This window comes from Malus sylvestris, chromosome 13, assembly GCF_916048215.2.
Source record: "Malus sylvestris chromosome 13, drMalSylv7.2, whole genome shotgun sequence".
In the NCBI taxonomy this organism is placed as follows: Eukaryota; Viridiplantae; Streptophyta; class Magnoliopsida; order Rosales; family Rosaceae; genus Malus; species Malus sylvestris.
Window position 1 is genome coordinate 6846410 of NC_062272.1, and position 11469 is coordinate 6857878.

Genomic DNA, 11469 nt, shown 5'->3' on the forward strand with positions numbered 1-11469 from the left:
ACTGATTGAAGGCGGAGGATGAACGCTTTCCACTCCCGCGGGCCCGCGGGGGTTTCTATAACTTGGGCCTTTTGTGGGCCTGTTTTTTAGCCCATAACCGAATCAGATGAAAATTTAAAAAATTTACAAGTTTCATTCTATTTGTCGGTTCGCTAGGCAATGCTTTTTCACACATTTTTTTTTAATTTTATATCAGATTGAATATCATTTCTCTACAGCATAATGATAGACAGATCAAAATTTTAAATCAAATAATATGGTTATTGATCATTGAATTATTAATCAAGTATCGATTAACATGCCGATTTCTTACTGATGACATATCATTTGGTTTGAAAATTTAATTACTCATTTACCTTTTCTCTATCAAGAATTGTTAATCTCGAGAAGCACTTGTAGGTTTTTTTTATTTTATTTTTTTAATTTTTTTTACGGGGTCAAAGCACTTGTAAGTTAAAAGCGTTTACTACCAAGATTATGTGTTCAAGTTCCCCAATATCCATTGTATCACAGATTCGAAAAACGAAAGAAATGTAGTACATTGTACTTCCTACCCAAAAGCTTGACTTCACACAAAGAAAGTGAGTGAGTCACAAAAATGTGGTAGGATTAAGCAATTTTACCCAGAGCCAAACAAGGTAGTAAAATCATAATTAATAACTCAAAACATTTGATATAATTGTGTCTGTTCGTTTTAGTCGACTCCAACGGTTAGTGCATACACAAATTCTAGTTGATGTACAAGTATATTTCCGGTCACTGGATTCAATCCATACATCTGTGCTTTTTCTAATTATACTTCGGACGTCCCAAAAAGAGGTAAATCCGATGTTGCAGATTCCGTTTGTAGCGGCATTTGCATACCTTATGGGGATGGCGAAGCATCACTACTACACCAGCTTCTGTGCTGCATGATCTATAGACCTCGCTTCACAGCTCTACACCCAGTGCGACTTCTCTTTCACGTGTTGTATGGGTCAGCAGTACGAAATTTGGTTGCACCTCCATTGTCCATGATGCATCTCATAAACATTAATCGAACAAATACGAGTTAAACTTGTGGTGTCATGATCCTCTTAGATCATGCCACAGCATCAGCTTGCCTTCTCGTCAGTCGTGCATAGAGGCCACCATCAACGAGAAGCTCCCTGTGACTGCCAGTCTGTGTAACACAAAAGTTGTATTCAGGTTACATAATCAAATAGCAGGTGCAAAAGACACTAAGCCTCCTGGTTGGGTTGGTGCCTACATCAAGCACCAGAACTTCAACCCCGAAAAAGAACAAAGAAACTGAATAAAACTCTAGTACGAGAGATCGATTGATAGTAATAGTATCCTACAAGGTTTTTCTCTAAGCAGGGATATCTGTGAGGGATAGACAAAGTTTCTAACCTCAACAATTCTACCAGCATCCATTACCACTATCCTGTCAGCAGCTTGTATGGTCGATAGCCTGTATAAATGAGGCAGCCGACTTTCAGAAGTCAGAATCACCCAGCGGACAATAAAATAGAGCGGTTATTACACAACCAACCTGTGGGCAATAATGATGACAGTTCTCCTTGTTGTCTTATCACTTCTGACAGCACGAAGAGCACCCTGGATATGAGTGAATGCCACATCAAATTACTTATCCTTTTAATACCTTGTGGTTCAGGGTGTGGGGAGCTTATTGCCAATAAATGCTTACCTTCACGTTGTGTTCACTCTCTGCATCCAGTGCGCTTGTGGCTTCATCAAGGATCAAAACGGTTGGGTCCCTAAGGATAGCCCTGGCAATAGCAATTCGTTGCTTTTGTCCCCCACTGAGCAAATCGTCATCGACAAGAGTATGATATCCATTGGGCAGGGATAAAATGAAATCATGTGCATATGCCTGCTTTGCAGCCCATTCTACATCTTCCTGTGTTATATCTCTAGTGCATCCATATCTAATATTTGAGCTAATGTCCATACGAAAAAGTTTGGGTTCCTGTTTAGATTGAAACGTAAGAAGACAAGGTCTACTTAATAATCTGCTAATTTTCATGCTGAAAGTAAAATAAGAACCTGTCCAACAAATCCGATTCTTTCCCTCCACCACATGACGTCTAAATCTTGTAGAGGAAAGCCATCAATCAAAATCTGCAATTAAAGCAACGTATATTTCAACTACCGAATCTCAGCATCACAGATCCTTCCTCTCTTTTTTTTTTCTTTTTGTTGAAACACATATATGGAAAGCTTTAACTTGTTCTACCTGACCATTTGTTGGCTCATAAAGACGGAGCAAAAGATTCACTAGTGTGCTTTTTCCACTCCCACTAAGACCAACCTAAGAAAATTAGAAGATTGCAAAGTTGAGTGCTTAACTTTAGCAGGGAGAATAAGAAATAAATAGAGTCAGTGATACTCACAATAGCAACCACTTCATTAGGTTTCACCGATAAGCTGACGTTTTGCAGTACAGATACCTATTCAAATGTCTAGTTGCATCAGCAATTTTAACAATTTTAAGCAACAAAGAATTATATAAATATTTCAAATCAGCTATAGCCCAGTCAAACGAAACAGGTGGCAATAAAATGTTGTCATTAGGAATTTGGTGGTGTAAATTTTAATGCTACATAAACTTAAATTAGTAATTTGTGTACCCCTAAAGGCATAGAAACCAAAAACAAACTCGGTAGAAGATGAGAAACTTTAGTGGGAAAGACAAAAAAACCAAAGTAAGCAGCTTCTAGTTAAAAAATTTCCCAGGAATATAAGAAACCAGGCTGTCATAAACAGAACCCAGATGCAGTATTTGTATAGCGAATATACCGTTGGTCTTGTAGGATAGTGAAAAGACACATTTACAAACTCAACATGTCCAACCAGCCTTTGCAACTTTGATCCTGCCACACAAACATAAAAAATCCAATCAAATAAAATATTAAAAAAAGTTACTAGAAGAAAAAAATAAAGCAGATGTGCTGAATCGTCACTACTGACAAAGAACATCAACATAAAAATTTAAGGCACGTCAATAGTGCGAAACAAAACAAATAAACTACAGAAAGTACCAAAAAATAATTAACCTAATTTTAGCGGGAAACAACATATTGATGTAAAATGTTCATGAAATTTATAAATTCCTTGCCTTTCGTTATAAATTGGTCACTGGGCAAGAGATCCATCAATTGGAACACTTTTTCACTTGCCCCAACAGATTGCATCAGAGAGGATAAATTGTCCCCCACCCACCATGTTGAATAAATTAGCCACTCACTGTACAATATAAACTTTGTAAGTTTCTCTGCTGTAATATGGCCAGCAAGAATAGACATTCCTCCTATCAGCACGGCAATGACCTAGAAAATTGTGTGTGCCAATAAACGAAGTCAACTACAAGGAGTAGTAGGATGAAGAAAATAAAAAAGAAACTTGTCTTGATCATGACTGCCAGAATGTGGCTATTTTGAAATTAAAATCATCTCTCTGAAACATTGAAAAAGCTAGACCTGTGTTGAGTGATAAAGAGCGTTGAAGCTCAAGTTCCAGAAACCATATGCAGCACTTTGCCGCACACTTATATCAGCTAGTTTCCCCAGCCACAGTTTGTACCTATACAGCATGCATAGATGTAAACATCTCTGTCAACCACTAAGAAACATCTCTGCACTTGTCAAATCTCAAACTGGTAAAAGGTTCAATTCTATAGCATCTCTCACCTTCCAAGTTCTTGTTCTTCTGTTCCATAAACACGAACAGTTCTCACCAAAGAGAATGTCTCTTGTGCAACCTACATTATATGAAGAAAACTCAGGTAAACTATAAATCACTTAAGAACCCAAGCTTCAACAAAACAATTATATCTAACATTTTCAATTCTACCTCATTGGCAGAAGCAGTGAACTCCTGAGTTAGCTTCGCTGCCTTCTTTTGGTACCTATAAGAAAGGAAAGGTTTTAAGCCTCAACCTTTTTAAATTAACAATGATCAGAAAGAGCCGGACTCAGTAACAACAAGCGTGTGATACAGACATTTCTGTCCGTTTCTCCCCAATAAAGATTAATATCTGATGTGAAGTCATAGGGCATCTTGTTGTTCTGAAACGACAACAATATTTTTTCCCCAACGTTATTCCTTACTTGTCTTTGTAAAGCGACACAGACCAAACTACAACGAATCATTCACCTCCAACGGCATACAGATTTCTATTGTTACCCATTCTTCTATTGAAAATTTGAAACACACCCAAATCATATTAACAGATAAATTTTACAGTAACATATAAATTTAGCAAGGCAGTTCTACATATAGAAGAATTACTGACGAAACTGTGAAAAGTTTTACCAGCCATATATCAGCATAATTGCTGCTAAAGTAGAGCATATCGCCAATACGCATAAACCAAGAGGCCGTGACAAAACTAGTAAATAGATCATTGCGCCTGTCCCCTGAAAAAGAACCATGGGAAAGATAAAATAAATCTCAAGAGCATAGGCAAACTCAGAATCAATTGATAAAGTAGTGAATAAACCAGAAATGATGATTAAAGTAGTAAAACTACCTGAAGAACATTGCGAAATATCATATTGAGATCATTCCCAATAACTCGTGATACTTGCTGACAATCTGCCCCAAGCCTACTCGTCAAATCACCAACTGTTTCAGTGTCAAAAAAGAATATATCCTACAATGGAAATACTATGTAATAAGTCACAGAATAAACCGGTATATCTACAACGTTAAAGTTTGGCGGATACAAGAAAACGGAAAATCTAATAATTTCAGAACCTGAACAAGAAGTGAAGAGTATAGTGTTTCCCTCATTCTCTTGACCTAAAATATGACATGAAACGATCCAAGTAAGTAATTCAGAAAAAAGAAAAAAAGCATGTGAGGAGACGGGGCGGAATTGAAGAGGGGGGCAATCATGACAGGGACTCACAAGAAGCATATTTGCAATGCCGAAACAGCATCCTCGTATACCACTGAAGTCCAGAAACAGATTATGAGGTCAGCAGCTGTCTCAAATAACTGATCGCTCGAGAAGTATACAAATTCCAAATATCAAGTGTGAAAAGTTCAGTGATTGCATATGAAATTAATCAAGATTTCTTCCAGAAAAGCGGTAATTTAGATATTAAAGCTTATCAAACAGGTTGCATTACGCCGGCAGGGCAGGGCAGTGCGCCACAGCATGACCGGAATTGAATGCTCGCCGGAAAATTATAGTAGTTTAGAATATTGCCGTGTCAAAAAATAAAGAAGAAGGGAACTTTGTCCATACAAGATTTTGACCTGCAAATTCCCGAAACAACACAAAGAAGCACCAACAGCCGCACATTTTGACGGAACACCGCGACTTCGCCGCTCTGCGCCGTGAATATTGACGCTGTCAAGTAATGCGGTATGGATATCTCCGAAAGCTGAAGCAGCAGCAGCAGCAATACCAAACAATTCAGTATACTAAAAAACAAAATCCACAGAAAAAGTTACAACCTTTGAAGTTTGAAATGAAGAAAAAACGACGAACCGCAGCGACAATTAGGGCGGAGAAAGCGGCAAAGATGACCCAACGGTCACGAGCAACCAAGCCCCACATCCGAGTGAGAGCGCGCGCAACAGTCACCGGCTTCGCGAAGATTCTAATATCCGCCTCATCGGAGAAGCTCCACCAAGTCCCTCCCGGTAATATCGAGCGGAGAAACGCGAAGAGTTGCCGGAGCTTCTCTGACAGCTGGACATCGGCTTCTTCGGCGCCGTTTTTGTACTCTTCGGTGGTCGCGTAGCCGTTGACGGAGGTCGATTTCGGGGGAGAGAAGTGGAAGCGTGTGGAATTGGAGGAATGGGTGGAGAGAGAAAGGCGAGGGTTGAGGGTGGTGGTTCGGGTTGCGGAGGTGAAATGGCGGAGTTCGCGAGGGGTTATTGTGATGAGAGGTTGTTTGTGGCGGAAGGAGGAGAGGAGAGGAGGGTGGAAGTTGCAGAGGGGCTTGGCCATGGTTGAAGGGGGCATTGGATGGAGAAAAAGCTATGGCTCTGGTATATATCCCCTCTCTCTCTCTCTCTCTCTTTCTCTCTCTCTTTCCTCTCTCCCCTCTCTCTCTCTCTCTCTCTCCCCGAGGCTCTGTGGTACGTTTGAGTCGAGGAGACGAAGATGTGGAAGTCGAGAGTTCACACATCAGCTGTTGCGGGTACTCAGGACTAACGTTGCCCAAAAAAATGGAAAACTACAAAATTTAATTGCAAATTTACCCTCGGAAATTTGCGGTCGTTCCACTTTGAACTTTTAAGTTTTAGTTTGGTTCCGATTGGTCCATGAAGTTTTAAAAAAGAGTTTTGTGTGTTTTTTTTTCATAGAAGGATTATGGGAGATTAGTTCTTTGTCAATCGTCATTTGTGAGGCACCAACTCTCCCTTGAAGGAGAAAGAACTATTGCACTCATAACCCCCCCCCCCCAGATCGTCCCCTTTCTACAACATCCGTTGAAAACAATTAACGAAAAGAATATGTTATGGTTCAATAATTATATAGCTTCAGTCACTTGAAACTGTTTTTCCATGATTTTGCTACTCATATTTCATTGCCAATATCTGCTTCCTCATTTAGGCTATTTTTAATGTTTCGGCGTAAAGTTATAAAGTCATAGTTAACTCTAAAAGTTATATCATCGTAAATGCACATTTTGGCTTTAAACTAATAATTTTTAACTCTTGTGCAATGAAAATAGTTGAACTTAAAACTTTTTTTTTGTTTTATTTTTATTTTATATTATAAATCACAATAACACGTATAATTTATTCCATACATAAAAAATATTATTAGTGTTCTCCTTGTTAATTCCACAATAAAGTATCTTGAGGAGCAAGATTGGGACATTTTTAATGGAGAGGTGTAAATATCACATTTACGTTTCATTTTATATTTTTTGGAGCGTAAGGATGAGTTGTACTCCAATAATAAAGATACAAACTTAGAATCCCATTTAATTTTCTCTATTTGTTTAGCAAAGCCTACCTCCAAAAGAGGTAAAAAAAATGCAAATTTTCATTTCTATTTACATTTTTCAATCAAGATGTAAATTTTACATTTTTTTATTATACAACTTTTCTAGCATCCGAAAATATAAAATGCTCATTTCAAGACAGTTGCCTCTTTCATTGGATATCCCCAAAAATTATAGTTAAGCAAACCAAACCAAATTACAGTTAAGCGTGTACTAATATATCAAAAAGGTTGAAGGATGAAATGTAAAGAAGCCAAAACTTTATGGGGCATATCTGAAATTCCGGGGAAAAAAGTATTGACTCGTGTACGCCTGTGGTAAAACGACGGCGTAAGTAACGTGTTTTCCCGAGACAAGTCGAGGCTGCTACAGTTGCCACACGTCTCTCGCCTGTGGCGCGCCACGTTCACATGCTTTCCAACAATATTGCCCTCGCCAAACACAGAATCTATTTTCCATAGCACCCAGACTAAAAACGTAATTACGTGTAAGTTTAAGGGTATTTCCGTCTAAATAAATCAACGACCCAAATATCTCTCTCACCGTCTTTTTCAGCGGGAATCCCATACCTTACTCCACTCTCTCTTCCGCTCTGACTCTTCCCGGGACACGATGGCCGTGGTTATCGGAAACCTAGCTCTGCTACTAGACGTCACGTCGCCCAGGACCGTAATTCCAGACCGGAAGACTCGTCCGGCGGCGCTCGACGCCCTTTTGAACCTGAGTCTGATCTTGCCGAAGCGGGACCCGCAGTGTCAGGCACTCAACGGTTTTATTGCGGTTAAGGGGTTTGACTCGGACGGGGAGACTCGGAGCCAGCGAGTCGTGGCTCGGGGGAAGGCGAATTCGAAAGTAAACGGCGTGAACTTCGACAGGGACGAGGAGGGGAACGGGAATGGGTACGGGGACGGGGACGATCAGGAGCCGTTGGATTGGGAGAAGAAAATGCGGAAGAGGGTGAAGGAGATCGAGGAGAGGAGGGAGCTGGAGAAGAAGGCGGAGGAGATACAGAGCCGGATGGAGGAGGATTTTGAAGACGACGGCAGGGAAGAGACGGAGCAGGAGAAGCGGATGAGAGTGAGGAAAGAGCTGGAAAAGGTCAGTCTTTTGAGCTAATTTACTGTTTAGTAGTAAAGTTTTCGATTTTACGTTGATAACTGAGAAGTGATTTGCACACACCCATTCTCCCTTGCACTCGCGGTTTAATTCTGGCTTTTAGATTGAATAAAACGAGGCACATAACTTATGTGACATGTATACAACGTGTGATGAAGGTGTGCATAGGGAGAAAAGAGTTGCGCGGAAATTATTTCCCGAATAAATTTATATACCAAATTGAAGCTCGATTCTCGAAAAGTTCATTGCTTTGGGTGTATAGCTGGTTATTCGATTTCACGATTGGTGGTTAAATTACTGGTAGCTCCAATTGTAGTTGTAATGAGATTGATTGATTTTGTTTGTTGTTATGGTACGAGGGCAGGTGGCTAAGGAGCAGGCGGAGCGGAGGGCCACGGCACAGTTGATGTTTGATTTGGGGCAGAAGGCGTATGGAAGGGGCATGTACGGCCGTGCCATTGAGTTTTTAGAAGGCGCGCTCACGATCATTCCTAGGCCCACGTTATTCGGTGGTGAGGTTGGTTTAAGTCCCATTGACTATGATGATCTCCTTTTGACAATTGTGTTAATGCCACTACATGTTTGATCAAATGCTAATGGAAATTTCGGCGGTATACTTTTCAGATACAAATTTGGCTTGCTATGGCCTACGAGGCTAATAACCGCCATACCGATTGCATTGAACTTTACCATCAATTGGAGAAGAAGCACCCGAGTGTTAGCATCCGGCGCCAAGCTGCAGAGCTTCGTTACATTTTGCAAGCGCCAAAGCTCAAGATATCCCAAGAAGAGATGGTAACCATACCGCTCATTGGTTCCAGTTACGACAGGTATTGGTCCTTTTGACTCAACAAAAGCATTGTAATTGACTAATTGTTCCTTTAGCATAAGGTTAGTACTTAGTGTTCCTCTGACCTGCATAGGGCAATCCCCGTGTTACCTGCATAGGGCTTTCCAGTTCTCGGTGTATCAATTATAAAGCCACCACATTTGGTGCCCTCGTCATTGAGCATTAGATCCTTCCAAAGTAATGGATACATTGTTGATCCCTAAATCTTTGTTTAAGATGGTCAAACCGAAAATTAACCTCTTGACGAACATTTGGTAATCTTGAAGTTCTCTCAATTAACATTTGGACTCTCTGAAATCAGTGCATTGAGTTGGTGTCACCCTTATCTTGGTCTTTACTAGTTCTAAAGAAGCAGGGCTGCAAATAAACAAATTGAACTAAAACCGTTGGCTGTATTTTCTTCACAATTCAGTGACTTAGTTTTGAATGACTTGGAGGCCGTTTGATGACCATATCGCTTTTGGTCTTGAGCACGCATTTACGTCTCAGTGTTTTATCATTTCCTGCAATTCATCTCAAATCCTCCCTGACTAATGCGGTTTATGATGCTTGAGCAATGCAGCTATGCCGGAACGTGGAGTGATAAATACAAAGACAAGGAACCGATTAGCAGCGGAACAGTGACCAATCAGCTCTCTTCGTCTAAAGACTATTTCGGAGACTTTATGGTATGGCGGCCTCCAATCGGTCTGGAGAAAAGCCAAGCCTTTTGGATAGGTTTGACATTGTGGTTGGGTTTAGTTGGAGCTGCCCTCTTTATTCAAAACTGAATTGTACAAACCCTTTTGTTGTATTTGTGTATCATTGACGTGTACATCATCTTGTTCATGTAATTTTAGGTTCTTGTAATATATGTACATTTCAGGGTTAAAATATTGAATTTCTCTACTTCTTTCTCAAGGTTGCATTTTCATTTCCAACTCCTTTTTATTTGAGTAACCCGTTTTTAACAACTTAGAAAGCGAATATTATCAAATAGGTTTCAATTTGTCATCGATTTGAGAATGTATCAATTCATTCATGAAGTCAACATTTGAACCGGACAAACCAAGAGTCACCAAACTCATCTTGTGTTACATGTCGCTGGGTTTGCTCCATTCCTCACGTTGTTGTAGAGAACGTGTTATCCGCTTGTACAAGACGAATGACACTACAAACTTCGTAGGGTACTTATTCATGTGAGATCTTATTAACCAATTAGATCTCGCATGAATATCCCGGTAAGTCTTCCAGGCTAAATCATGATGAAGCTTCCCTTCTTCTCAATCAATGAATCGTACTCCGAAACGACAACGAATCATTTAATGATTTAAGTGTGGTCTCTATACAGTCTAGAAGTCAGTTCAACATGATAGAAGACGAATTGATATGATTCTAAAACCTTAGGGGTGCAATATGAGAAAATTAAAACTCTCCGGTAGACTTAGGTCTAAACGTGTTTCTTGTGTGGGCCGGATTATTGGGCTATGGCAAAGAGTACAGATTATGGGCTGAGAAACAATCTAACCTAACTCAGGGCGAAATCGTAAACTCACATAAATTCCCACCAAATAAATATCCCAATGTCCCTACCTCCCTCAATCTTCAGTGCCGCCGAAACCCTAGCTAGGTGAGTGAGAGAAGGAGGTGCAGACTCGGGGAACAGAGAGAAATGACGACCCGATTCAAGAAGAACCGCAAGAAGAGAGGCCACGTCAGCGCCGGTCACGGTCGTATTGGCAAGCACCGCAAGCATCCCGGAGGTCGCGGTAACGCCGGAGGCATGCACCACCACCGGATCCTCTTCGACAAGTACCATCCTGGGTATTTCGGTAAAGTCGGTATGAGGTACTTTCACAAGCTCCGCAACAAGTTCTACTGCCCCATCGTCAACGTCGACAAGCTCTGGTCGCTCCTCCCTCAGGAGGCCAAGGACAGGGCCACCAAGGACAACGCCCCGCTCATCGATGTCACTCAGTACGGCTTCTTCAAGGTCCTCGGCAAGGGCGAGTTGCCGCAGAACCAGCCCATCGTGGTCAAGGCCAAGCTCATCTCCAAGACCGCCGAGAAGAAGATTAAGGAGGCCGGTGGCGCCGTCGTGCTCACCGCTTAGGTTTGGGTTGTTTTGTTTTTTGAGCATTAGGGTTTCGGATTAAAATTGCTGTTTTTTGGATTTGAAATTTCAGTTTACTGCTGAGCTACAGTTTATGTTATATTTTGGAAGTTTAATTAGCGGATATTTATATGCATTTCTGTTTTTCCAAATGAATGGTTTTTCTGTGAACGTATGATTATGTTTTGTTATCGTGATGGGTTTGTTTCGATTTCTGTTTGCTACATTTTGGTTGGCATTATGATTCAGGATTATCCGATTTCGAAAATTTGTGATCGTTGCTCTGTATGCTCTGCGAATGCAGCATTGAAATTCATGTTGATTCGACGCCACTTGAACTTGTGAGATCAAATTTTTGCATTTGTGCATTTCATTTCTTTTCGACAACATTTGTGCAGGCCGTATGTCTTAACTTTATCTTGTTAGTCCAATGCACG

The 11469-nt window shown here is 40.6% G+C and overlaps 3 protein-coding genes across 3 annotated transcripts; 2 read left to right on the forward strand and 1 right to left on the reverse strand.

Moving 5' to 3' along the window:
- Window positions 1–639: 639 nt before the first annotated feature.
- LOC126597601 (ABC transporter B family member 26, chloroplastic) lies at window positions 640–6151 on the reverse strand. The gene is made up of 18 exons (XM_050264396.1): window positions 5504–6151; window positions 5269–5396; window positions 4916–4958; window positions 4762–4806; window positions 4535–4657; window positions 4318–4421; window positions 3856–3910; window positions 3693–3763; window positions 3483–3585; window positions 3122–3332; window positions 2803–2876; window positions 2397–2453; window positions 2240–2314; window positions 2050–2124; window positions 1691–1972; window positions 1535–1599; window positions 1393–1453; window positions 640–1162 (listed from the first exon to the last, which is right to left on the reverse strand). Exons 1-18 carry the CDS (start codon window positions 5981–5983, stop codon window positions 1082–1084), a joined length of 2133 nt encoding a protein of 710 aa, XP_050120353.1. The 5' UTR covers window positions 5984–6151; the 3' UTR covers window positions 640–1081.
- A 1380-nt stretch (window positions 6152–7531) lies between these two features.
- LOC126597602 (uncharacterized) lies at window positions 7532–9840 on the forward strand. Its single transcript, XM_050264397.1, has 4 exons — window positions 7532–8072; window positions 8455–8607; window positions 8715–8920; window positions 9503–9840. The coding sequence occupies exons 1-4, from the start codon at window positions 7587–7589 to the stop codon at window positions 9708–9710; spliced, it is 1053 nt and encodes a 350-aa protein (XP_050120354.1). The 5' UTR covers window positions 7532–7586; the 3' UTR covers window positions 9711–9840.
- Window positions 9841–10506: 666 nt separating this feature from the next.
- Window positions 10507–11203, forward strand: LOC126597603 (60S ribosomal protein L27a-3). The gene has a single exon (XM_050264398.1). The coding sequence runs from the start codon at window positions 10592–10594 to the stop codon at window positions 11030–11032; it is 441 nt and encodes a 146-aa protein (XP_050120355.1). The 5' UTR covers window positions 10507–10591; the 3' UTR covers window positions 11033–11203.
- Window positions 11204–11469: the final 266 nt, after the last annotated feature.